Raw genomic sequence first — 26,815 nt, 5'->3', positions numbered from 1 at the left:
CCAACAGAACGTACTTTTCAGCACAGGGACTATAACATTTACATTTGTGCTGCAAAATTAGCAGAGTTTCTGGAACAAAACCAGAAACAAGGGAATGTTCACACCTGTCACGGTTTGTTTTCCCTCAGAAATGTCAACACAGGCTGAGACTTTTCAACTCCAGCTGGTCTCTGTAGCTGCTCCGAAGGCGACGATCCATTACACTGGCATGCACATGCACACACTCCGTGTTGTGGCATAACACTGAACTAATTGTGACCAACATCCAGCATTAATGAGACTTCTCAGTCCTGCTGGAGAAGTCAGCTTCAGGGATAAAAAAAAAATTACAAATGAACAAACACAAAAAAAACCCCCAAACCTTTCCCTGGACCACACGCTTGGAGCTCTGAGCAAGCAGCCCAGCAATTCTTTCTCCACTGAAACAGAATCACAGCAGAAGATTTCCAATTTGCTGTTAAGGGATTATCCCTAAACAACTTCAAAATTATTTCAAATTGCTTGTCTCTGAAATATAGTTCTCTGCCTGTGGATGCCTAAGCTAGACTGTTAAACTAGTCTATCAAGATAAATGCAGCTTAGCTAAGCACGGATTTTTGACAAAGGCATTGCATACCAGGTTATCCTAACCTTTTTGATGCTCTCCAACAGATACTCTTGAATGACTTCACTCTACTGTTTTGAGCCAAAACAGTACCACTCTACAGCACATCTAGGAAACACAGATCCCATTTTAAACCAGAGTTAAGCAACTTCAGGTAACTATTAAGATTCTAAAAAATGCCCCCAAAATAAGTTAAATACTGATTAGAGTTAGTTCACTTTTCCGTAAAAAAGGCCAAGATCCAAGCAAACCACTTAATTACTTTATTCAGCTACCCATTTATTTTTTGATACTCTGGTAGTACTATGCCCATGAACATCCTCAGAATTGCCTTTTAAACATGGGCTTGTAGAAGAGAACAAGAAAACCACAAGTCCCAAACTGTCAGACAGAGAAGACAAAGTGACATTCCTCTTTTCACCTCAGTACAACCCTGTTATTAGCAGCAAGATGTACCCTAAAGAGACCAAAATATGCCAAGCCACAAAAGTGAGCAATGACCACAGCAATGCTGCTGGATGCCACTCCTTCCACTTCCAGCCCAGCTCCTGGAAGTCTCACCAGCTTGATGGAAACTCTCCTTTGGTGGTATCTTTTCCTTTTCACTTCCACTCCAAACTGTTGCATAAAACTGATAAAGTAGGTAAAGTAGTGATGCAAAATAAAGGAGTGATGTAAAGCAGTTATTCCCCTCAACTGATAAGAGGCCTTTACACAAGTTGACAGTGCTTTTAAACTTTCATCAACACAGAACCCCATCACATCAACACAGAACCCCATTTCCAAAGCCCATTAGCAGGCCTTCTGGCTGACAAGCCTACTCTCAGCCAGCCAGGTGTAAAGTTCCTACCTTGTGTAGCCCAGAAAATGTTGACAGATGCAGAAGTCACATCTTTGCTCTTCACCCAGCTGTTGTTGCGGTGCCTACTCCAGGCCGAGATGACACAGAAATAATCCCCTCTGTCACTCTCTGAAGTCCACTGGATTCTCAAACTGAAGGTGTCAGCAGACTTTTTAGACAAGATTATTTCCCCATTCTGAATCCGCTCTCTGCCCCTGTCCCCAAGCAGCAGAGCCCAGTCTGCATCCATGGAAGCCAGCAGCTGCTCTGCCACCACGTCGTCACCGGGCAGGCGCTGCCTGTAGTACCAGGACACGGTGAAGCGGATGTTTGCTTCGGTGTCCTGGACGTTTGTGATCCTGCAGTTGAGCTCTGTGGGGTCATCTGAAAACTTGGGTGTTTTAGAGGCATTCAGGAACACGTCATAGTCTGGCTCTGCAGGAGAGAAAACGCAGAAGAAACATGTTAGGAGGTACAAGAAGGGAAAAAATGTCAGACTTAATTAAAAGATATACTAACTTCTAACATCCAGTTTTAGCATCCAAGCTAAGTGCCACAATATGCATTTTTCTTACAAGACCTTGGAACTTTGACTCTGGTTCTCAGACTCACACTACTCTGACACACGTACCCCTAAGCCTGCATTTCCAAACAGGACACTCCATTTCATAGGTCTAGTCAGACCATTTCAGAAAAATCAGGACTAATAGAGCTTATTGAGCAAAATAATTCCCTCCTTTAGGCCTGCCCCCAAGAACCCACCTGTGGGTTCAATTTCAACCCAGCCAGCCACTTTTTGCATCTGTCAAATGCCTGGCCCAGCCTGCAGCAGGACACTGGTTATCCTCTAGCTTTGGACTGACCAGAGACATCCCATTTTCCCAAAATCTCTCCAGGATAAGAGGCCATCTCCCATCTTGAAATGCCTTATTTTCCACACTTAACCATCCCATTGTGTCTCTACAACAGTTTAAGAATGGTGAAAACCAGCCAAACAGTTCACCCACCCAGACACCCAAACCAGGGAACATGGAACACCACTGGCACTGGCCAGAGGCAGCACCAAGAGCTGAGCACAGTAAATTTCAGAGGTCAGCAGTTTAAATACTACCTTGGTCAATAAATACTAAGTAGGATAACAGTTGAAGATGTATAGATCAGAAAAAAGCTTCACACTCTGAATAGAGAAGTATGTGCTGTGCAGCTGTGAGGCTGGAATATCTCAGGCTGGAAAATCAGTGCCTGAGTTTCACGGGTTAAGAATGGGGCTGTTGTATTTAAATCTGAACTAGCTGGCTGCCCAAAGCCTAAAAGCGATAAGGGAGCCGCATGACTATTTTCTCTCAGACTACAGAGATAGTAAAGGAAAAAGATTACAGCAAGAACCTCACACCACAAAGGAAATACATATTTATTTACTAGTATTAGAATATTTTTGTCTTGCTGTCTACTATAATTCAGAAAAATGACCAGCTTCCCAACTGTTCGGCCAATACTCATCACAGGGCTTTTACAGCCTAACTGTATTCAGCACTCCGTATTTATTTCCTGCTTTATGTTTTACTTGGCATTTTGCCCTCCTAGAAACAATTAACTGAAGCTATAATTGGGACAAAGAAGGCAATCTAAGGCTAAAACTTGGGCTTAGCTCACCAACAAGCCAAGATAATAAAGCATCTTAATAGAACTGCTGTGGAAACTCTGTGTGCATATGCACTTTTGGACTTGAGATGCAAAGGATAAAAACAATTGTAGCAAACAAGCTGGGCTGCTTCTATGTCAGCCTGCAGAAAAGATCTCTCACCAGTGTCCTTGCATCGAGCAAGAACAAGGGCAGCTACACACATCAGACCCCAGAGAATCTGGCAATACTGGCAGTGAGTTTCTGTGACATTAGGCAACATAAAATCATAAAAGCACTGCTTACAAAGACTGTGGTACCTACACTGGTACTTACTACCAGTGAGCATGGGGAGATTTCTGCACATTTTCAGGGCAACACAAAAGAAAAAGAAAATGCACAAAATTTTGCTACAACAAAAGCATAGATTAATAATGATGGCCAAACCCCACTTTTTGTGTAAGACCCCTTAGACCCTACAGCCACACTGCTCTTCTTTTCTCATTCACAATAGAGTAGTTTACTCCAGGGCCTCATGATGTATTGCTGAGACTCTACAACCCTCTTACCATTCCCTCTTTGCCACGCCTTCCCCTCAAAAAGAAGGCATTCAAGACCAAGTAGTATTTTCAAAGCAACAAAGATTATGAAAGTAGATGAACTTCTCTAGACAGGGGCACAAGAAAGAAAAAGCCACAAGAATCCCAAGTTCTCAGAATATCGCTTGAGGTTTGTTTTATTTGTGGGCAGGGGAAGGACCCTAAGAAGAGAGTTTCTCTTTGATAGCACCACTCCAGACAGGCGCTTCACCCTGACAGACACTCAAACACAGGATTTAGAAAGAATAAAAGGCTGGCTGGATAAACCTCATTCCTCCATTCTGTCAGCTGTCAAAGAACAGCCTCACTGACAATTCAATGACTTAATACTCCAGGAGCTCTTAACTTCCATTAAGGAGGAGGAGTTGGTAAATTCTGGATGCAGTTGAAAACCTGAAACACTGAAAATTTATTCTGCTTTCCCTCTCCCTAGCAACCAAGCATCTGCATCTGCTGAAAAGCAGATTTTATTTTCTCCAGTTCCCAAATAATGCTAAATTAGAATGGAAAGCGTAAAGAGAAGTCCTACATGTACGACAAGAGTGCACACGAGCGTGCAAGTGCATCTGTACACACATGGACACACGTGCATGACTGCACATGCACACAAGTGGGGAAAGGAGGGAACACTCACAAGTTAAATGTGCAATGTGGATGGCTGAATGAAGACAGGAAATGAAGACATTAATCACTTGTGCACTTTAGTACACATTACAAGTGTACTTGGAGACAGCCACGGCTCAGCTGCTCTGCACAATGCTAAAATGCAACATTTAAAGTCATTGTTGATGGGATTTAACCTTATGGCACAGCTATTTATTGCTCAAAAACAGGCTCTCTATATGCTAGCCTCATTCAGCACTTTCATGTTGGAGGAGCTCTGCCTTTGTAACTGGATAGTACCACCAGTTTCTCATGACAAGAGGATCTGAAAGGGTACATTGAAAGGGTTTGGGCCTGGATGCTTCCTTCCAGTCAGAGCTGGGAATAGGCACCAAGCACTACAGTTCTGCCAGTTCAGATCCAGCTTCATTCATGCTTCCAATACCTTGTACAATTTAGCAGATGCACATACCTTACCTACACCATTCTGCAACAACATCCTGAGTTTCACTGCCTCTAAATTGAAGCTATTATCTCCTCAAGAATAAACTATGGAACAGATTGGGTAGGCTGACATATCTAGACCTATCTGTAAAACAAAAGGCTTTTTAAGAAGTTTTACTGGAGTTTCATTTTAAGTAATTCTCCCAGGTAACTTTACTTCTAAGGATATTTGCACAAAGAGAAATATATGTGAGAGAGAAGCCTACATACAGATAATAGATGCAAACAAGAGAAACATTGGTGCAGAAGAGATTCTGCAAGGTCCTCTCCCTTTTCTGACGGGGCCAAGGATTGAGGGAAACATTACCCATGAAGTCTGACAGCACAATCACTCACCCAGTGCTGTCACCACCACACTGACTGGTGCAGAGGTCCTCTCCACCACCTTATGCCAGCTCCCATTGTGCAGTGGCACCCAGATAGCAGCTTCACAGAAGTAGTAGCCGGAGTCCTCCACATCCACATCACGCACCAAGAGCCGATAGGAGTTCCTGTCTACATGGCTGAGGCTGATGAGAGTTGAATCACTGACAACAGAATCGTGGTCCATGCTCAGCAAGAGCTGAGCATCTGACAAGGTGTCATCAGGTGATGCAGAAAAATACCACATCACCTCTGCTTGGAAAATACCACTTCTGTCTGTTGTGATGTTGCATGTAAGATCCAGGGAGTCTCTTTCAGTCACGGACACATTGCTGGTTGAGATGACCACATCTAGAGCTTGGAAAGAGAGACACAAAAATTCAAACAAAAAAATATTTTTTTATTTGTTACTTTTAATAAACATAGTTCACTCAAAGTTATCCAGGACTTCACATTTTATAACAGGAGCATCTGAACAGGCTCAGGAGCCCAACCTTCAAATGCCTATTGGATATTGAGCTGAGTGATCTATTACAAGGGCAATACACATTATCAGTCAAGCAAGGGATGTATGATGAGGGCAGAGGGGAGAAAGGGAGGGAGAACACCATTTTTATAACCCAACAGCAACTGGTCCATGAAGGCTTTGTCTCATCCACAGACTGCACATCACCTTTGCACAGCAGGAAAATGTAGAGGATTTTTCAGTCTCACTCAAGGAGTGTCAAAGTGTTTTAGGACTATGCCTCTGAAGACCAAGCATCTACAGAAATCACTAGGAACTACATTGGAACTCAACATGGTTTCTGCTGACATTTTTGAGCTCCTTGAACAGAGCAGATTTAGATGAGAAGCAGCCATGGCCACATGTTGGAGTCCCGGCTGACCTCAGGTGTGCTGCAAAAACATGAAAGGGAAGCAACCAGAAGGCAGCAGTAACTCCCTATACTGCTGATTTCTCCACTTACTGCACAGAACAACACACACTGGGGACTTCAAAGCAACACCAACAGCCACTGCAAACACACTTAGCAACCACTGGCCTGTGAATATTTCTAATATACATATCACATATGGTCATAGCCAGCACTCAAATAGGACTAGATACAGAATATTAAAAAGAAAACCATGGAATCACAGTGTCAAGACCAGGCTACCACATGTCTTCACTTGCTCATTCACTCGTTCTACACTGCCTGAAGATTAGATCTGTCTCAGTGCAGCACCATTCCCACAGTGTGTAATGCAGCTGCTCCTAAAGTCTCCACTGAGGCCAGTGGACAGGGCTGCTGTACAGTGGCTCTTTTCAGCATGAGCAAGAATAGTGATACCTGCTTTAAACTAGCAGCTGTGGCTCTGCTGAGATTAGTGACTTGTATGTAAAACCATGTTCTACTACATAATAGTTCCTTATCTGCATAAACTTCCTCGGACTATTATCTGGAATGAGACACAACACATGAAGGCTAGAGCCAAACTGAGTAGTCAGAACTATTGCCAATAAAACCAAGCAAGGCTCATTCTCACCCCTCAGCACCTGATAACTCAGAGCAGTCAAACTGGACAGAGGGTAGAAGGCCCCACCTGAGTGCTAAAACCAAGTTCAGATGAATCTCTCACTGGGACTTGCCTCACTGTCTTATCATGGGATTAAAATCAGTAGGAAAGCCTAGCTAATTTAACAGACTAACACCAGAATACAAACTAAGACTCATCTGCAAGGTTAAGAGCAGCAATTCTCCAAGCAACATTTCTGTCTCCATGAGTGATGGGCATTCACAATCTGGCAATATATGCACATAGAGGGACTTGAAGAGAGTTTACCCATAGGCATATAACCACTTACATCTCAAGTTCTTTCAGCATGCAAATGCAGAGATTTCAGATGTCAGCACAAGATACTCTTCAAGTCCTTCTACAGGATGTGTATACTGCATTTTGCTGGAGAACAACCCATCCCCTCAGCATAACTTTAAGAATGCCCCTGACAAAGTGCCAGTGCTGCTAATGACTGAGCTTAAAATGTAGGTGAAAAAACCCAAAGCAAAACAAACAAAAACCTCCACAACAAACAAACCACACACCGAAACCACATCAAAAAACTCTACCACTGGTCTTGGCCAGCCTCATGCTGTTTTCAGCCACTGATTAAACCCCACATACTTAAACCAAACACTGCAAAAGTGTCTCAAAAATAGAGAATTACAGCTCTTAAAGAGGCAAGTCCTGTGTCAGCAGAGAGCACCTGCAAGCTTATCTGTGTAACAGACACCTTGAAAAAGAGGGGGCAGATTGATCCAGTAAAATTTCACAGGCTAAGTACCACCAAGACACTAAAACTACATCCAAATGAGCCAATCAAAGAATCCCAGACTTCTGGGTTCTCCCTATAGTGATTAAAGGATTACAAAAATGAAAAGATACCCCTCCTGTCTGAACACTTCTAAAATACTGTGATAATCTCATATTTCTGAAGGACCATCTCTGCCTGTTTTTCCACCTATTGAGTGTTAAGGTGCATCACCCCCGCTCTCCCTCCTCCAACAGCAGTGATAATGCAAATGCAATCAAGTGCTTAGTGCATCTAGTCCTGAAATCTGTATGGGCAGGGATATCTGGATATCCTCAGCACAGCGCTGCATGTATTTTTGTCTCCTTAGCCAAGCATGCAATGATGTGTTTAACAGAACCATTACTGTCCTAGACCCCTGCCAACAGAGCAGAGCAATCAGACCAGTGATAAAAATCATTGGGTAATTTGCCCTGTTAAATTATCACTGCCTTCCTCCTTTCTCTTGATCTTTCCACACTATTTTAATAAACAGCATACAGAAAAGCTCCACATCTATCACTGAATCACGAGCCACTTTCACAGGGGAAGTGCAGCTGTTTAATGCTATGGAGCCCTGTGTTAATAAGAGAGCAGAGGGAAGGCTTTGGGGAACCAGGTGTTAAATATAATGTTTATTTAAGAAATATAAAAACCATGAGCCCTCTGAAGTGAATGAAGGATGAGATAAAATCTGCGTCTAGGCATCTAAGAGGTTCCAGGCAATCATTCCATGCCCTTTTCTCCAAAAAAAAGCTAGAAAAATGATGTTGTGGATTTAACAGGCCAGCTATCCAAAGAGCACTCCAGGTTCTGCTGGAACGCACCCTCGCTTCGTTCAGCTGACCCCAAAGCACCAGAGCCTGGACGCAGCCCACCAGGAGCACTCACCGGTCCTCTGGATGGACACGGTGGCGATCTCCACGCTCTTCTCCTGGATCTTCTGCCACGAGCCGTCCGCCCCTCTCACCCACTCGCTCACGAGGCACCGGTAGGCCCCGCCATCCGCAGAGGAGGCCTGGGACACTGACAGCCGGTACGTGTCGTTGGCTCCCGTGTCCAGGCGGATGTCCCCGCTGCGGTAGCGCTCCTCGTAGCCAGGGCCCGGCTGGAACTTGCCCTCGTGAGTCAAAGACAGGATGTCCCGCCAAGAGGAGCCGCTCTTGACCTGCCAGGTGACGTGCAGGTGGGTGTGCTCCGGGGAGGTGGTGGTCGCCGAGCAGCGCAGCTTGAAGGAGTCGCCCTCAGACAGCCGGAGAGACGTGGAGGAACGAGCTTTGGAACCGCTCACGGACAAACCGTCGGAAATCACTATTTGGGAAAAAAAGAAACCCAAACGATAGAAGCATCATAAAACAGAATCAAGTAGAGAACACCCACAGTGAGCTGTTCAGATGTGAGGCAATAAAACCACCACAGAGCAACACCTTGCCAATCATTCCTTCTCCCACACAGAACAATATTCCAGGAAGAAGGAAATTCGGCTGAAAAAGCACTAAAGGAAGTGCTCTGCTTTAAACAAGCCAAGACAAGAATTCATTTATCCTTCCACTCACTTTAGCTTCTCATCCAAACATCATCATTTTGACTATTCCCATACAAAACTAATCTTGATATAATCTTGATATGTGAGTAAAAAATGAGACATGGGAAAAGAAATAGTGTCCAAATTTAATACTGAAAAATGCTAAGTGATAGAGCAAAGCTAGGACAAGACTGTAGTATCAACATGCTATAAAGGAGAAAAGGAAGATTACCTCCTTCATACAGAAAGATCCCTAAATGACACTAAAACTGAGAGAGAAGGCAGCCTGTGGTTTTTACCTGAATGTAGCTTCTCTACCAAGAGGATTAGGGACATGAAATATTTGCAGACATCTTCAGAAAACCCACCACTTAGTGTTTTATTTACATATTTACTAGACAGAAAAAAAGAAAAGTGGTGTTTATAGTAAACAGCCTCTCTTCACTTCTTCACCTCACTTGCCTTTGCTATCATATTTCCCAATTTTAAATTCTGGCTTTAGGAGAATTAAAGAGGAATAAGAAGAAGAAGAAGAAAAGAAATGAAAAATCACAATGATCATAAACAACAGAAAATCAACATTCTTAAATGTATATCTATAATCAATATCAAAAACAAATTTAAAGCACACCTCACTCTTCAGAAATACCTTTCACTTGGACCTCTGCATCATAATTTCCCTGAACGGTGGCATCAGTGCTGGGCGTGGAACATTTGTATCTCCCTTGGTCAGCTGGCTGGATGTTCCTAATCACAAGTTCCACAGCATCGTTGCTGCTCCGTCTCAGTTTGATATCCCCGCGGCCCACACGTTTTTGGTACTCCTCAGAGGTGAAGGTAGAATCCCAGGTACTCACTATCCGCACGAAGTCAGTCTCCCGGGAGAACTCCCAGTCAAAGTTCTGCTCACTGGGTCCATCATAGTCACTAACGCTGCACGGGATCGCCACCTCCGTGCCCACCACTCGAATGAGGGGACCTTTGGGCACTCTCACAATGCGCCCTCTGCAGAAAGCTAGGCAGGAGAATGAAGAACAGTGTGCAGTTAGGATAACCAGGAAAACACCAATTAAACATGCCAAGGTTGGGCATCCCACTCTGCAGAAAGCAAGAGCTAGTAAGAGCAATATTTCCCATTAACATTTCATCTCACTGAAGCGGGAGCCTCGAAACACACCATTTTTAGTGTGGGCAATCTTTTTTGCACTCCTTATCTAATACCACGAGAGGTAACAAAATACAAACTAAGAGAAAACTGTAAAGAGGAAAAAAAAAAAAAAGAACAGAATTAGCCATAGATCCAATGGGTAACAGTCTCTCTACTACAAGGGAAGTGCTATGTAAGATGTTTAAACAACATTAATAAGTGGTTTTCATTACTACAATGAGGGCATAATCTACTCAGGAATTTTTATAAAACTTCTGCTGATACCACTAGAGAGTCTGAAGTAGGAAATTAATTCTCCCCTAGAGTGAGTGCCATAAGAATTTTAAGTTGATGTTCTCCCAAAATGAGTATAGTCACAGCTGCCCTAAAGGGTCATGGCTTCTCAAACACAGGTGAGATTCCTTGCCCTTCAAATTGATTCAAAAGGAAGAACTGATTATAATGGACACAGTTTGCTTGAGTGGATTTCTACAACCACAGGTTTGCTCTTTGGTGAAGGCCCAGAACCTGGGAGCATGAGCAGAGCAGGCTGCCTCCAAAGCAGAGGAACACACAGAGCTCAGACTGTGTTTTCTGGGACCATCTCACCAGAAGGAAAGGACAACAGCAGTTTTCTGCAAAAGCTGGCAAAGCAGAATGTTATGCTCCAGGCAGAAGTGTGAACCACTTAAACAAGCCAGAGGACCTGGCAGAGACACAGCAAGAGACTCTTCTGGTTGATTTGGCTCAGTAGGCCAGAGAATAACCCCAGCAGCTGCACATGGATTTTGACAGGTCCTTACTTCTCCAAAGAGCAAACTGCTTTGATTCATAGCTCCAACCAGAGAAATCTCTTAAGAGATGAGTACTACCTAAACTCAGCCTTCAAACATGAACAGCTTACTGCATCCCACCACCTCCACATCCATAGCAAAATATTTTAACAGCCAGGTAGAACAGAAGCCAGAACACTGAAAGACAGCTCTTTCAGTGTTCAACCAAGAAGACATCTAACAACAACAAAAGGAATTGGACCAAAAAACTGATCTGAGATACCACAGAGGAAAAGACAAATTTAAACAAACAACCCCCCAACACACAAAGTACAGCATCTCACATCTGCTACAATTCACCAAGTCCACTGGGAAAGCCACCAGGCTAGTAATATGAACACCAGTATATTTGCTGAGCTTTTCCCTCCCATCACTCTGCACATCTTCTTGCTGTAGATTAGGACTCCACTTGCTGGCTTAGGCCTCATCATGCCAATGGGTGTCCAAGTGTGGGCAAGAGTCTTGTGAACAGAAACCCCACTGGAGAACCTGCTATAAAGCACAGCTTGCCCACTCCAGAGCAGTGTGGAGAAGGATGTGTTAAAGAATAAGATTTCTGTGGGCATTTAAAAACTACACAAGCAGCTGTACACACTGAGCACAACTGCAAGAGAAAAAGCATAATTTTTTTTGCAGTTACAGTTCAGCAAACAGTTGAACCAAGCACTAAAACTGCCTTTACCTCCCCAGTTCAGAACTCTTACCATGCTCTTTACTTTGCAGGCTGTTCACAGGTACAGGCTCAGTCATAACAGTCCAATTTCCTCACTGCCATGACCTTCTATATTCAACATTAGTACTTCATTAAACTTATTTGTAATGCAGACTGGGGTTAATCTCCTACCCCTTCTATCCCTCCCAGGGGACTGTTATTATATACCTGATCAAGTGATTGACTAGTCCTAACAAGGAAGCTGGACTTTGCTGTGCCATTCACATGTGCATTGGAGAGGAAAACCTCCACTAACAGAAGACATCTGACTGTTCCACAGACAGATGTCTTCAAGGACACATCTCCTAACCCAAGCACCACAATAAATTCATAAAATCATCCACAGAGAAAAACAATCAACAAAAAATAAAGCAAGCTACAGGGCTCTGATATGCTTCCTCACAAAGTCTTAAGTTGCATTCAATCCTTCAACTTATCCTCTTACAGAAAGCAGAACAGCAGCAGGTAAGCTTTAAAGCCTGACAGTCAAACCAGCTTCCAGCAAACCACTGTGAGAAGTCAGCTCAGGATCCTGACTGAGGGCACTCTTCAAGCACTGACATCTCTCTAGAAAATACTCTCTGGTGACACTAAAACAAGCAGACAACACTGTTCTGCATGTGTCTTCAGCTGTAGACCCACATACCGTGCACTGCACTAATCCAATCTAGAGGTGACAAAGGCATGACTAATGTGGCAAGGGCTGCACATTTGTGTTTGAGATTAGCACCGACAGCTCAGTTTCTCTTATTCCAAGGTCACAAAAACCCTTTGACACTAAACGAAGGTAGGGGGTGATTAGCACCTTCCTACAAAAGGCAAACCAAAGTGAAAGACAGGAGCACAGGGAGCCCTCACCAGGTCTGTAAAGCCATGACTATCGCCCTCCGCACTGCACAGTCCCACAAGCAATTCCTGCTTAACCCAGGTCTGGAAGGAAGGCAGTGGAACAGACTGCAGGAGAGAAGAGGGATCAGGTGTAACAGAATTTTATACTTTCCAAACAATAATATTTATTATTGCTAAGATAAATCAGGATTCTGGTAAGGAAGGAGCAGAGGCAACATCACCAAATAAGAGATTGAGAACTTCCTGCAGAGCAGCTGCTCTGCCCTTCCCACAGTGAGGAGGAGTGTGCATAGGGCAGGCACTCCAAGGGAAAGCTGCACTTCTAAGTGACCCAGCAGGCTGTGAATTCAAGGTTCTGCCTTTGGTCCTGCAGCAAGGCCATCCCTAGAGACTAAACAAGGTGCCCTTTGCCGTGCATTAGGGCTTAGCATTTCATGTAACTGTGGCAGAAGTAGCTACAGACACAGCGCTACAGACACCAATCTTGGCAAAAGGTGAGCTCCATATTACTCTGGCAGATAAGTGAGGAGCTTTTGCAAATATTTTATTCTTACAGAGCCCTGTGTTAATTGCATACACCCCCTCACCTTCCCAGAGCAATCATGATACAAGAGCTCAAAACTATGTAAATTTGTTGGAAACACTTATTTTTCACCCAATATATTTCACTGTTAATATAAATGACAAGTTCTTGATGAATTCATCTGAATCCCATTTAACTACAGAAACAGATGGAGGAGGACAAAACAATGTATACACCCGTGACAGAAAACAACAGAACTCTGACAATTCTGTATTTCTCAGTATCACTTATGCCACCAAAGATGTGTATTTAGTGAGAACTCAGTGATTGGATCTGAGTTAGTGTTGGACATCAAATTTTTCTAAGCCCAAGGTTAACTCTTAAATACAAAATTTTATTTTTATTGAGCTACCAGACCACCAGATGAAATTGCAAGGAACTGTTTTCCACAACAAAAGGTAATGGAGCCCCTGCAAGGAGGACAGCACACAAACACAAGGCATGGGACATATTCCTTGGGTTCATTAAACAGGTGACAGCACTACCAGGCAACACTGGTCCTTTTGCAGGGCTGGGCTAGAAACACACAAATGTAGGACAACCACAGAGCCCTTGTTGGTATTTGTCAAGAACTTGATTAGAGGATTCTCCCACAGGAATGCATTAAATACTTCACGAGAAACATGGACAAAGTGTGGCTCAAGGTAGAATAATAACACAGTGGGGTCTACCGTATTAGTAAGATGGGGCAAGACAGCCCAGACATGGCCAAGGCAGCTTTGAGATAGCATTTCTTCCCTAGCAATGGTTTATAAATTTGTCCTACCACCCAGATGCACCATCACATTGCTGGCATTAAATGAAATCCTTCCAAAAAGGAGAACAAGGAAAGCAGATGATTGAAGAGATGGGTTGTGAAGTTAATTCAAGTATAAATAGTAACCTGTCATTTTTTGGACAACCAAGAAAACAAAGCAGCAAAATCATGCAGGACCTACAGAACAGACAGTCCATTTAAACTCTCAACAAGCTACAAAACTCCTCAAGGAAAGGGCTGGTTAAGGATTTCCCTTTGCATTGGGGACATGTGGAAAATCTTCTAGGAGCTTCATTTTCATACACATTTTGCATCTATGTATCACTTACAAAACCACAAGATGAAAAGTAAACTGTGGAGTCATCCCCAAGGCTGAGAAGGGATCATTATTGCAAAGAGCACACTTGTGCTTCAGCACTCTCTTTCACAAGGTGCTTCCTCCAGCCTGCACTAGACAGCTCTCTCTAATAAGAAAACATGTCCTGGTAGCAGCCCAGAGAAGGAGGTCGCCTCCACATCCGCCAGCTGAAGGAAAATGCAATCTGACATGCAGTAGGAAGCCAATTAAAGTCAAAAAAGTAAGAGCTAACGAATGAGTAAATTGGCTCAGACTAAGCACTCGAGCCTCTGCATCAGAAAGACTTAGAACACACAGTCCAGCTCCTCAACCAAGGCAGTCACAGGAGACGCAGCCACAACTTTGCTGACGCCTTTCATCTCAAAAGAGCCTCCCGAACAAAAGGTTGTTTCATTTGCCAACTGAACATTACCATGTCGGGGAAGGAAATACCCAGCAGCCCTTTCAAATTCACAACAGTTTATGACAGGAAAAAAAATACTGCAGCCAACTTTGCAAATGGTGGAAATGATCCTCCCTCCCTGAACTCCTCCATCTACTTCCAGTCGAATCAACACTTGCTGCAGCACTGTGGGAGTGAGTGGGCTGAGCAGGGGCAACCCTTCTTGTGCCACACTGAGTGTGAGCAACGAATCCCCTACCATTAAAACTATTTCTAGCAAAATCCCAAACCTCTCACTTCTGTCCTAAACTGCTTAACTACAGTGATTGTGATGCGGAATCCCATTTTCCAAACTGAAGAAAAAGTTATTTTTGCCTATTTTTTTTTTAGCCCACCAGAGTCACGTCCACTCAAATACTCTTCCTCCATTTTCAAAAAAGAAATTCTCAGGCTCCTGATGGAAAGCATTCAGCAACTTTCCCTAGCGAGCAGGCAGGTGAAGCGACAGGCAGCATGCCACACATTCACAGGCTCTCCTCTCAGGAAGGAGAGCCAAAGCATATCAACACAGGAGATGATAATCCTTATCTCCAATCTGCCCCTCTTCCCCTTGCCTATCCTCCCAGCTTCAATTATAATCAGGCAGCTACACATCAACAATGTCATCGGTGACTATCTGGGAGAGAAAGAACAAGTTATACCCAACACACCTACAATGTCTGAAAACCTTTCAAAACTTTCAATAATTGTTACAGCAATTTTTTTTTATTATATAATTAACATGATTTTCCTAGAAGAGGCACATTTAAACAAACATTTTACTTTGGTATTTCCTCCACTTTTTAAATGCAGTCAAATAAATTTTCTATGCTACACTGTGTAGTCTGAGAGGAAAAATCAGAGATTAAGCAGAAAAGGAAAGTTCTTGAAGAACCAGAAAGGCAGCTAACTATCAAAATTTCCATAGTAGTCTCAAAAAGAGAAGGAAAAAACCAAAACTAAGTGAGATCCTTTACTACTCCTGCTTAACACATGACATCATCATACCCTTCTTTCCAGTGCAGACACACACAGCAGGGATTGGGATGTATGCTAAATTACGTGGTAGGCTATTCCTATTCTTTCCAAATTACCAAATTCAGATTGCCTTAACCAGCAGAAGCAACCCAACTGGCCAGCCTTCACAGGGAAGAAACAAGGGGCTCCTTTAAAAGAGACCAAATATGATTCTTTATGTCAAAGCTGTAATCACCACAGTAGCCTGGGATCACTTGAGGCACAGAGGGCTCCCTCCACACCCTGCAAGAAAACAGTCATGTTACACCTCTCTGCCTTACCTAAAAAAAGTCTGATAGATTTTTATGGCCTGAAAGATCTGCAGCCTATCATCTGAGGATATCAGAGAAGAGCAAATGAAAGAGTCTGTGAGAGAGACATTTACATTGTTCTTTCCCAGGCGGCTAGGATTCTTTTTTTAGATAATGTAGAGCTCTTATCAAAAGGAATTAGCCTGGGTGTAATTGCTTAAAACCCATTATCTCTATCAGGATGAAGAAACACATACTGCATCTTAAGTGGAGCCTCAGAAAAGCTATCAAACTGCAAGGCTGCTGGATTGCTCTTATCTCCATACCATCTGAGATCTCAGGAAAGCCACATCTCCAGCACAGGGTGAAAAAGCAAGTACCTTCCCAGCTGAACTCCATGTACACCACGTGGACTAACATTCACGTGAAAGCACATGAGTGTTAATTTTGCAGCACAGGAACAACTTGCTTTCTTCACCACTCATCCCCTCACCCACTGCCACCAAGCCATGGGATTACAAAAGCACCTGAACAAACCATGAGGCTTTCACTAGGGCACAGTTCTTAGTTATCACAGAACCACAGAATGGCCTGGGTTGGAATGGACTTTTAAAGATCATCTAGTTCCACCACCCTGCCATGGGCAGGGACGTGTTGCACTAGACCAAGATGCTGGAAGTTTCAGCCAACCTGACCTTGAACAATTCAAATAATGAGGCATCCACAGCTTTTCTGGGCAACCTGCTCCAGTCTTTTCACCCTCATAATTAGTTATTAAGAATTTCTTCTTAATAACTAATCAAAACCTGCCCTCTTTCAGTTTACAGCCATTATCCCTTGTCCTATCACTACATGCTGCAGTCAAATGTCTCTCTCCATATTTCTTACAAGTCCCTTTCAGTACTGCAAGGCCATAATATGATCTCCCTGGAGTCTTCTCCAGACTTAACACCCCCAATTCCCTCAGCCTTTCTCCATAGGAAAGGAGCTCCAGCCCTGACAGCAGTCAGAAGATCTTACTGTCTTAAAAGAACAGGGACAGTAAGAGAACAATACTTCACCACATGAATTACACTATATCACTGCACATAGTCAGCAGTTCATCTGCTCACTGCCCAAAGAGATTCATTTTGGAAAAACATCACTGAACCATCTCACAAAAATGAAAGCCACCCTCTGACTCTCTCCCAAGGCAGCTGCAACAGGCAGCATTGCCTCTCCTGCCATCTCAGGCTTTTGGGAATGAAGCACTGGTCACCTGTACAGCTCCCCTCCTTTGAAGACAAGCTGACTGGCACCTTTCACTCCAGCACATGACCCATCTTAATCCTGTGCCAAAACAAGCTGCAAGTGCTTCTGTGGACTACTCATGCTACAATACAAGGAGAAGAGACCAGTAAACTGCAGTGGAAGCTGTAAGGCATAAACCAGGTGCATGTGCAGGTAGAGTTTAAAACACTACCACTGGCTGCAGACACAGAGGCCGTTCCCTCTGATTCCTGGCCATGGGGAGAGGTTTGCTACTGGAAGGTAGACCAAGGCATATGGCAGGCAGAAGGGAAAGGAGAAGCCATACAACCTTTTCCCAAGTGTACAAAACAGGAGGCTACCTTGTAAAACAGAGCAGTTCCTGGCAGGCAGAGAACTGTGGCAATACCGGTCCAAAAAAAAAAAAAAAACCAAAAAAACCAAACCCAAAAAAACCAACAACAAAACCCCAAAAAACCAACCACCAAACCACCTAGCAGGCAAAGATAACACTAAAGATCAGGTTTTAGATTCCCTGGATGTCGAACGATTCCATCACATATAATCTCTATTCCCTTTCCCTATCACTGACTGACAGAGATAAAAAGCTGTATCTAAGAACTACTTCTGACAAGTCTCTAAAATGCATCTGGGAGCAAAAAAGAAAGGGGATAGGAAAAAAACCCACGAAATGCCAGAATTAACATGCCAATTATTCCTGGGTCTCACCTGACAAACCTGCCCCTGCTAATGGCCTTCATTTACTGTCCTCCAAATTGTCTCACAGATCTACATTTCTATCCTGCTATGACAGAGCAGCCCATTTAGGTTACCTGGTGACATTTGACCCAAAAAGTCCAGGGATTCTGGAAGTGGTATTTAGACTGCCACACAAGACAAGTGATTTTCTGTTGTTCTTCCTCAGAAGCAATTTGTGTTGCAGAGGAGAAGTTCAATATGTTGCATTCTAAATAAAACAGTTGACAAAGCAGTAAAGCCCACAAGTCAAGGCTTAAGAGCATAGTTGGAAACCAGGCTGCAAATATTTCCAGAAATGCTGTATCTACAGTATCTTCACATTTCCTTTAGTGGGGAAGAAAGACACAGGTTAACAAATACCTACTACTAATGCCAACTTGAGCAAGAGAAGTATTTTTTAAAAGTCCCCAAACTGGAATATACAGAATTAAAATCAGTGCTGTTCTGCAACATCATTAACTTGCACTTATCTCTCATCTTAAATCTTTCCCAAAGCAGTTGGAACTGAGCAGAGCAGTCCAAATCCATTTGTTCTATACTGCAATTTCCTCTGGGCAGAGACAAACCATTTTCTTTGCTCTGTGTGGAATGCAGCACACCACTAGGATTAAACTGAACTTTTGGGAGATTTAACTGAAGTAAACAATCGGAACAGATAATTTCTAAATCTGCATCTACATTAAGTAAAAGCATACATTGAGTGAAAATCCAAGACAAAAAAATCTAAATCCTAGAAAGATCACATTAAAACTCTATAAGCTACTATGTTTTTTACCAACATGTCTTTCAACAGGACATAGCTCATAACAGAGCCGATAAAGCTGGAAAGCTAAGAAGAAGCATTTGTCAAAAGACTTTTTAAAAAGCTGCATGAATAGCAATATCCATGTGTTTCACAAGTCTGTAATTCATATAATATATACATACTTTAGAAAGGAAATCCTGAAACACTCCCTTCTCTCTCCAAAATAATTTCCATTATCATCACTCTCTTTTTCTCCCAAAGCAGAAAGCATTGATTTTTATTAACATGAAGTAATCATTTGTTTTCCAAGTCATCTTTAATGCTAGGTAATATACAAAAAAACCTCTTTAAAAATGCTAACAAATTCAAGAAGTGCTGAAACCAAAGGAAAGTCTTTTACTTTTCATTAACGATTATACTGAAACCAAAAAGCAAAGCAAGAAAAAACACAAACAGATGTTTGGAGGGTTGTGGGGTTTTTTTTTGGGGGGGAGGGGGTGGTTCTTGAGTGATTGTTTTGCCTTGCTTCTAGATGTGAGCTTTTTATTTGGTGTTTGGGATGAAGGGGGGCAGGCTGCAGCAGGTTTTTGTTGTTAGTTTTTTTGTGTTCTTTACCTGCTTAAATTTGGTGGCATTTGTCTACTGCAATTTAACCCAACACTCCACTCTGGTAATTTTCCATTACCAGACAGGGTCCTGTCTAAAGCCAAGTTAAATCCAAAGGGGATTTGGAAATGAAATTTAAAAAGCCAAATACTTTCATAATCCAGATATTACTAATCTTCACCTCCCCAAGAATTATTTTGGGGTTCACTTCAAATCTCCACACACAGGCACTCGTTTCCTAACATGCATTTCACCAGATGAGCAAAGGCATCCTGGAGGCTTCAGCAAAAGCAGCAACAGAGGCCCATCACAGAAGTCAGCAGCCACACCACCAAATGACACAACATAGACACACACTTGGGCTCCCAGACTCTCCAGTTGGGATCCTGAAGGGCAGCTTCACTCTGCCTGCATCTGCTGTTGTGAGAGATTATGGAACGAGGTGGCTGGGCAGCCAGGCTGCTGGAACTGCTGAACAAGGCAGCATATGGCACTGGCCCACCTTGGCTCCACGCTTGACAACTGATTTGCAGCCCCAGGAGCCAGTGGGGGGATGGAGCTCAGTGTTTTAGAGCAATCCTTTTTGCCTGTAATTTAATTTTCTAACGGTCTCATCTTCACCGTAAATAATCTCCAAGCAAGCAGCAACATTAAAAATGCCAACAGCAGATGCACACAGAATGGGTGTTATGGGATGGAAATGAGTGCCTGTGCCTTGTAGGATTGTGCAGGTAAATGCAGTAGCACAGCTTTTACCAGGTCCTTTTGCAGCACATCTTCTTGGACAGATTAACCAACTAGACCAAATTAAAAAGCTAGGAACAGATAACAGGCATTCCTGGTTTCAGGCTTAGTGCTCACTGTATCAGCTGTTTTACATAAAGATGAATGCAAAGAGCCAGGCAAAGATGACATAAGCCAACAGTTCCCTAACTTGTGCTCTAGCAACTGGTGCCCCCAGAGGACTTCACGTGGGCCCCTACACAGCCACTGTATCCATACTGCTGCCTGAAATCTGGAAAACTGGAGGCCAGCGTTTTCCAAGCCCTTCTCTCAAAGCCTACAGATCCAATTAACACCCAAAAGCCAATTTCAGGTCATGCAGAGCAACAGTGTTTAGTATGTTAATCTCTGTGGAGCCTGCATGGTATTTTTCTCCTGGACAACAAGGAATTGCACGCATGCGTGCACACAGAGTATGATTTAAGAGACATCAGGGCTCTTCCTCCTTTAAGACAAGATTTACATAACTAATTCTGTAATTGAGAACAGGACTGCAAGGTATTTACACTGCTTGATGCTGCTGAGCTTTTGTTATTTGCTGTGGGAGAGACAATGAGAGACTCTCTTGCCCCAGAAAAGATAGGTAGTCTCATCTGTAGCATTAAAAAAAAAAGAGGAGACAGATGAAATTACCCATTTCAGGAAGAGATATTTTCCATTACAGAATCTTTTCTCTCTTCCAAAGCAGAGGGTCAGCGGTTCAGTGGGAGCAAGGGAAGAAAAGAGGTCTGGATAAGAAAAAAGATGAGAGGTCAGGGACATAAAACAACATCTAGAAGGCACACAGGGATTCTAGTCAAGGTCTCTGTGCAACCCCCACGCAGACTGTTAAATAAAATTACCCCCAGATGGGTCTGCAAAACAGCTGGCTTTGAAAACAGGCATGCCACAGCACTCTTCATTATTTGAAAGGGACAAATACCAACACAAGACACTTCTGGAAACACAGGAAAAAGCCTCACAAACAGCTTTCAAATCAATACTGCTGGTTTCATTCAGACTCCTGAAAATTCAGAATAAAGTTTTAGGTTAGTAAATGGAACTCAAGATGGCCTCATTATTTACTTCACTAATATTTAAACAGAAAAAAAAAATCTGCATCACAAAGAAAATTAAGACTACCACAACTGTCTACTTTGGCACTAGCACAGTCTTAAAAAAGAGAAAAGGCTGCAGAGGTCAGCTAGTGCTAAGCCCCCAAAAATCACACTGCATCTTTGGGGGGTTGCATTGTACCAAAGATCCAAGACAATTGAAGCACAGCAGATAGGCTCCTGGAGTGACACTCCTGGGTCAGTTACATCCCAAGGAATACTCAGATTGCTTCCCAGGGAAAAGCAAAGTGCAGAAACTGGGACTCACCTCAGAAATTCAGTCCTCGACAACCAGAATTATAATGAAGATGCAATCAATGTGCCCATAAAAGATGCTTAAAGGACTGTTCACATTTGAACTTCACTGTGGAAATAGAAGCTCTTCCCAAAATCACAAAAGCGAGCTAAAGCCATGTACACGTGTGTGGCCAGGATTTGAAATCCACCCACACTTCACAGCATCACTTATGCCTGCTCAACAAATTTAACAGCCAAAACTTCCCAAAAAAGCATGCAAGAGTCAAAAATTTCCTGGCATTCAGTGCCTCCAAGAGCTTGAAGGCAAATTAGCTGTGTAATTAGCTGTCTGTGGCCCTGAATCCTACCTCTAGAAAGCTGTTCTCACACGTGAAAGGAAACAGTATTGCATGTGGCTGCTGTTTAATTTCCTGGAAGATTAATTTTACTGGACAGAAGAAGAGGCTTTCTGGAACAGGTGGGCAGGTATGTGCATGTGGGCAACACAAAAGAGATCCAGAAACCAGCAAAGCATTGAGCAAGCACCTGGTGAAATTCCATTCCAAATTACCCAATCCTAGAGAAAAACAAACATTTCTCTTGTGACTTAAAGAGTAAGCAAAAAAAAAAAAAAAATAATAGCACTCTGCTCTTGTGTGACCAAAGTTAGGTAGTTCTTGAAATGAAGAGGTTCAATTACCAAAAATGCCTGAGCATTAATCTCCTGCGGATCCAAGCCTCCTTTCTGAAGTTCCAGGCTCACAGTCCCATATCTTCCATCACCTCTGAAAACCCTGCCCCGAATTCAATGCAGGCACTTTGTTGCCTCCAGTAGCAGAATAGCAAGGTTCATCAATTCAGCACCTGGCCAAAGAAGACCAGCAGGCTTTTCATGTTCCCCATCACAAATGTAAAGTCTTTTCTCCCTTTAGATTATATACCAGTAAGTTATCACTGTTATCTGCTTTGATTAACTTGCAGCATTTGCCTAAACAATCAATCCTGAACAGCCTCCCTGGTACACACAGGAACAGGTAGCACTGCAGAATGTCACACACATTTAAGCTTCTGGGGAGAATTTGATGCCATTAGACATGAGAAAACCCACATGTAATAAAAGACTATCACAGCACAGCACCACTTGGAGCCTTAGCAAAGTTTGGGGTAGCCTTTAGCTACCTACTTTCATTTAAGCATGCCCAAATACACATCTTAAAATGCTTCCTGTTATTCCTGCTTTCAAGAAAAGTATCTCTCCTAAGTAGATACTTTGCTGCTGTCACTGGCATGCTATGCATTGCACAGTCAACACCAGAGGTGATAAAAGAGAAAGGGAAAGGTAACACAACAAGATTACCTAATAGGTGCCAACACCCAGGACATCTCAGAAACCAGCTTCAGAGGTAGCCAAATGCAACACCGATGAGCCAGCAAATACTTGGCGGAATTAGCCAAGGTTAAGCTCATTAAGACCAGGTTGGATGGAGCTCTGAGCAACCTGGTCCAGTGGAAAGTGTTCCTCTCCATGGCAGGTATCTTGATTTTGCATGGGGCCAAAACCACTACAGCAGGGGGGTTGGAACTAGATGATCTGTAAGGTCCCTTGCAACCCAAACCATCCTATGATGCTGTGAGGATACCGCCTCTAATTTAGGAAGCTTCCAAGCTACATATGATCATGCAATTATACACTAGGATAGTACTGTCTGCACTCTTCCCTAGGCTTCCACTCGTGGCCACTGTCAGAGGCAAGACCTGAAGCTAAATACATCTTTGGTGTCAGCCTTCCCCTCACTTCCACAGCCTCAGGAAGCAGGAGTTTGGAGGCACTACCCTTTTATCACTGCTGCTCCTCAGTGCAGCCCAGGCTGGTGACTAGGCTGGGCCCAGCAGTGAGAACAGAGACAAAAAAAGGAGTGAAAGAACACAGAATTTTCAAGTAACTCCAAAATCAGAAGCGAGGGAATCCTTTTGAGCATGAAACAAGAGTGAGAGGCGGGTAGAGAACCAACATGACATTAAAATAGCAGGAGGAGGAGAATACAATTTTTGAAAGACACCCAGAGGGAAAACGCTTAATTGTTTCTTTTCTGCTCCAGTCTCCATGCAGAACTATTCTAGGTTACACTATTTAACAAGACAACCTACGCACAAAATAAGTAGCTGTTAATATTTGGGTGAAACTTGGGATATGCTGAAATTATTCTGTAACTAACACTTATAATCAGCTCACATTGAAACAGACAGCAGATTGCATGCACCCCAGGCATCCTCACATTTGCTGCATTGGAAAGAAGAGTTATGTCCCACAGTACATTGTTCAGCAGAACAAAAGACTCTGCATCCCAATGGACAGCACACCAGCCATTTTGTGGATCCTGCACTGGTGCACGTGTAGCACAACAACCACAGACAACACCTCGAGTACACATTGCAAAAGCAACACTGCAGTGCTGACTAAGCCTCAGAAGTCTCCACCAACCCCTGTGTTGATGCAAACAAAATTTTAATATCACTTGAAATTATGTCTAGTGCAAACACGGTAGCTGTCTAACACTGTAAGAACAGAAGGGGAAAGTACACTACCAATTTAGAAAGTCAAGGGTGCTAAAATTCACCTGGAGAGCTGTAGATGGATTTGGCCACAAACACTGGCATTAGCAGTCCATGCTTTTAAAGCATGAGGGAAGAGCCTTAGTAGCAGCTTTTAAGTACCTTTGGGATTTCTAGTGAACAGGTGTCTCCCTGAATTGTCCCCTTCACTTGAGGGCAAAGAGCCCTCGGGTAACAAAGGATGCACTCACTGCACAGAGAGCCCATATTCCCCAGAGGTACTTCTGACTGGGCCTGGAAAACCAAAGCATGAAACACTCCTGTCCAATGAGCAGAGCAAGCCCTGACCCCTGAACCCATCCAGGAAGCCAAGCCAAGCCAAAGAGACCTGCTCAGCCTTAGCACTAGAGACCACATGAACTGACGTATTCCTCCGAGTGCAAGCACAAAACACAGACCCATATGCAAGGAAACAGAAATATGACACGTATTTCTACCACACCAACCTAAACTGGGGAAGTGCTCATTTGGCACCTAAGCCTTTAACTCAGGCTGTAAAAAAAAAAGAACTGAAAGCTTGATCTCACAAGCATTAACAAAACAAAACAAAACAAAAAAGATAAGAAAGTAAGAGACTGAATTCTGTGCAGCACCAAATTGTTCTCCTTGCTCACATACTTCATGATAACATCTCAAAAGATAGCATTATTTAAAAAGTCAGGGCTATATCTAAGCCCCCTTGGGCAAAAGAAAAGGAGTTATGCCTTTGGTAATGTTCAGAAAGAAGCATGGTATACATGTACTGAGATTTCTCAATGGATGGTTTAGAAATAAAGTATCCTCCTCCCAGTTCTGCACCTAGACATGTCCAATGTCAGCAATACATAACAATAAGCCTGACAAGCCTTTCATAAATAAATACAACAAAACTGTTTATTTGTCTTTTAATTTCTTCACTGTTTATAAATTCACACTTTAAACCTTCTAAGTACTACTTACATGCCCTGCTCAATTTTTATTTTACTACACCACATAACCAACTGGGTTTCTGTCTTGCTGGAATGGCAGTCATAAGTCATGCTAACAGCACCACTATCCTATAGAAAATTTGTTTATTATTAGAGAGCAATCAGTATTACAAGTGTTACAAGAAAATAACAAAGTGCCTAAAAGGCACTCCTGCTGCTAGTGAAGATCTAAATAGAAGGTACACACAGAATTTACAGGGCTCTAGTTAACTATACAACTCTGCTCTCACCTCCTGCCTCCCCACTTAATTTTTCAGAAAAAATAACAGGTTATTAGAGATTAATAATCTGAAGAGCATTTCTCAGGAGCTTAAACCTGTTCAAATCCACAACAGAGCACCCGCCTTAGTGAAATGTAAGAGCAGCCTACAAATGCCTCCACTGTTTGTAGTTTTATAGCCTAAGCCTACCTGGAGTCAAAATGCAGGGCACAAAGCACACAGCTACATCATGTTTTGCCCTTACCCAGACAAAACACAGATTATTTCAAGATCTTTATTCTTTTCACAAAGAATAAGCAAGCCTTGGACAAGGGATTGCCAGGAAGCCTTAGAGTACAGAAGTCCAGTCTGTCCCTAGATGGAAAAGCAGCACTCTTTGCCTTTATTGTAAAAGGATATCCACTTTACCAAAGAGAACTGTGTTTAAAAAAAAAAAAATCAGTTTAATATTTGAGTAATTGTCTTCCCTGGGCAGTTTTAAGGTATTCATATTTCTGCCTACCCTGCTCAAACTTCACTTTCATCTCTTAGCAATTCAGTGCAAGAAATTCACTACCTGTCCATCACCTACAATTGCTCAGTACAATCAGTCAGTTCTCCCAGAATTCTCTGAGATCCTATTGAAAAATCTCTCTCCTGATGAAAAGAACCATCTTCATTAATCCACCTGGCAGATGCATTCTTCCCTTCTAATCATTATGTGAGTTTACAAATCTAACAAAGCTGTACTCACATCACATTATTCAGATTACAAATTCTCTGGGAAAAGAAAGCTCTTGGGCATGGTGCTGTAAATCATCAAAACCACTTCTTACTCCTAGCTGATACCCACTTTAAGGAAAGGTATGTACACAGCTGACTGCTAGGGAAGAGTCACAGGCATGGTCAGTCAACTGGTTATCACTGAAACAAACATCTGTTAAGCAGCAGAATTCAATAATTAGAACCCTATTTTCTGCAGGAAGGACACACATTTATACAGGGCAGCTCAAACTTTGAGTGAAACCTACCCAGAGTATTGTAAGCCAAGGCTGTTAAGTTATCTGCAGAGAGTCTGAAACAACAGCAGAGGCAAAAGCTGCATCCTTGAATGTCAACACTAGAAGCCAATAACAAATTTAACATCACTACTGTGGATTGTTTCAGGATTTATGTATTTTTATGGAAATGCACAAGAGTTGAATGTTCAATTGCCATTATCACAGTCAGGTTAAGTCCATGAGGCAGTACTGGGGTTACAAGAAACATCCTGCAGGAAAAGCTTAAAATGAGGCTCCCTAGTTTCTGTCAGTAAAAGAGAAGAGAACAGACTTTAACAACCTAACTTCACAAGCCCCTGCTAAGCCTGGATGTCAGTCAGTTAAATGTTTGTCCCTATTTCATCCTTAAATGCCAGAAATGTTAAAGGACAAGGAAAGAAAACATTCACAGAATCACAGAGTATCCCAGGTTGGAAGGGACACATGAGGATCACCAAATCCAACTCCTGGCCCTAGGCAGGACATCCCAGGAATCACACCATGTACCTGAGCAGTGTCCAAATACTTCTTGAACTCTGTGAGCCTTGGTGCTGTGACCACTTCTGTGGGGAGCCTCTTCCAATGCCCAAGCACCCTCTGGGTGA

The 26,815-nt window shown here is 42.9% G+C and overlaps 1 protein-coding gene across 2 annotated transcripts in view; it reads right to left on the bottom strand.

The window, feature by feature from the left end:
* The window catches only part of PTGFRN (prostaglandin F2 receptor inhibitor), a 65,630-nt gene that overhangs the window by 27,288 nt on the left and 11,527 nt on the right, over positions 1 to 26,815 (bottom strand). The window contains exons 2-5 of one of the 2 annotated variants that reach the window (XM_050973257.1): positions 9,639 to 10,004; positions 8,356 to 8,775; positions 5,109 to 5,492; positions 1,455 to 1,880 (exon numbers count right to left, since the gene is read on the bottom strand). In XM_050973257.1, the coding sequence (XP_050829214.1) occupies positions 1,455 to 1,880; positions 5,109 to 5,492; positions 8,356 to 8,775; positions 9,639 to 10,004 (1,596 nt within the window). The remainder of the gene's footprint in view (positions 1 to 1,454; positions 1,881 to 5,108; positions 5,493 to 8,355; positions 8,776 to 9,638; positions 10,005 to 26,815) is intronic. The other variant, XM_050973260.1, reaches the window with a different exon arrangement.

This window comes from Serinus canaria, chromosome 1, assembly GCF_022539315.1.
Source record: "Serinus canaria isolate serCan28SL12 chromosome 1, serCan2020, whole genome shotgun sequence".
NCBI classification, from domain to species: Eukaryota; Metazoa; Chordata; class Aves; order Passeriformes; family Fringillidae; genus Serinus; species Serinus canaria.
The sequence above is the reverse complement of the archived record's forward strand: the minus strand, read 5'-3'. Positions and strand labels throughout refer to the sequence as shown.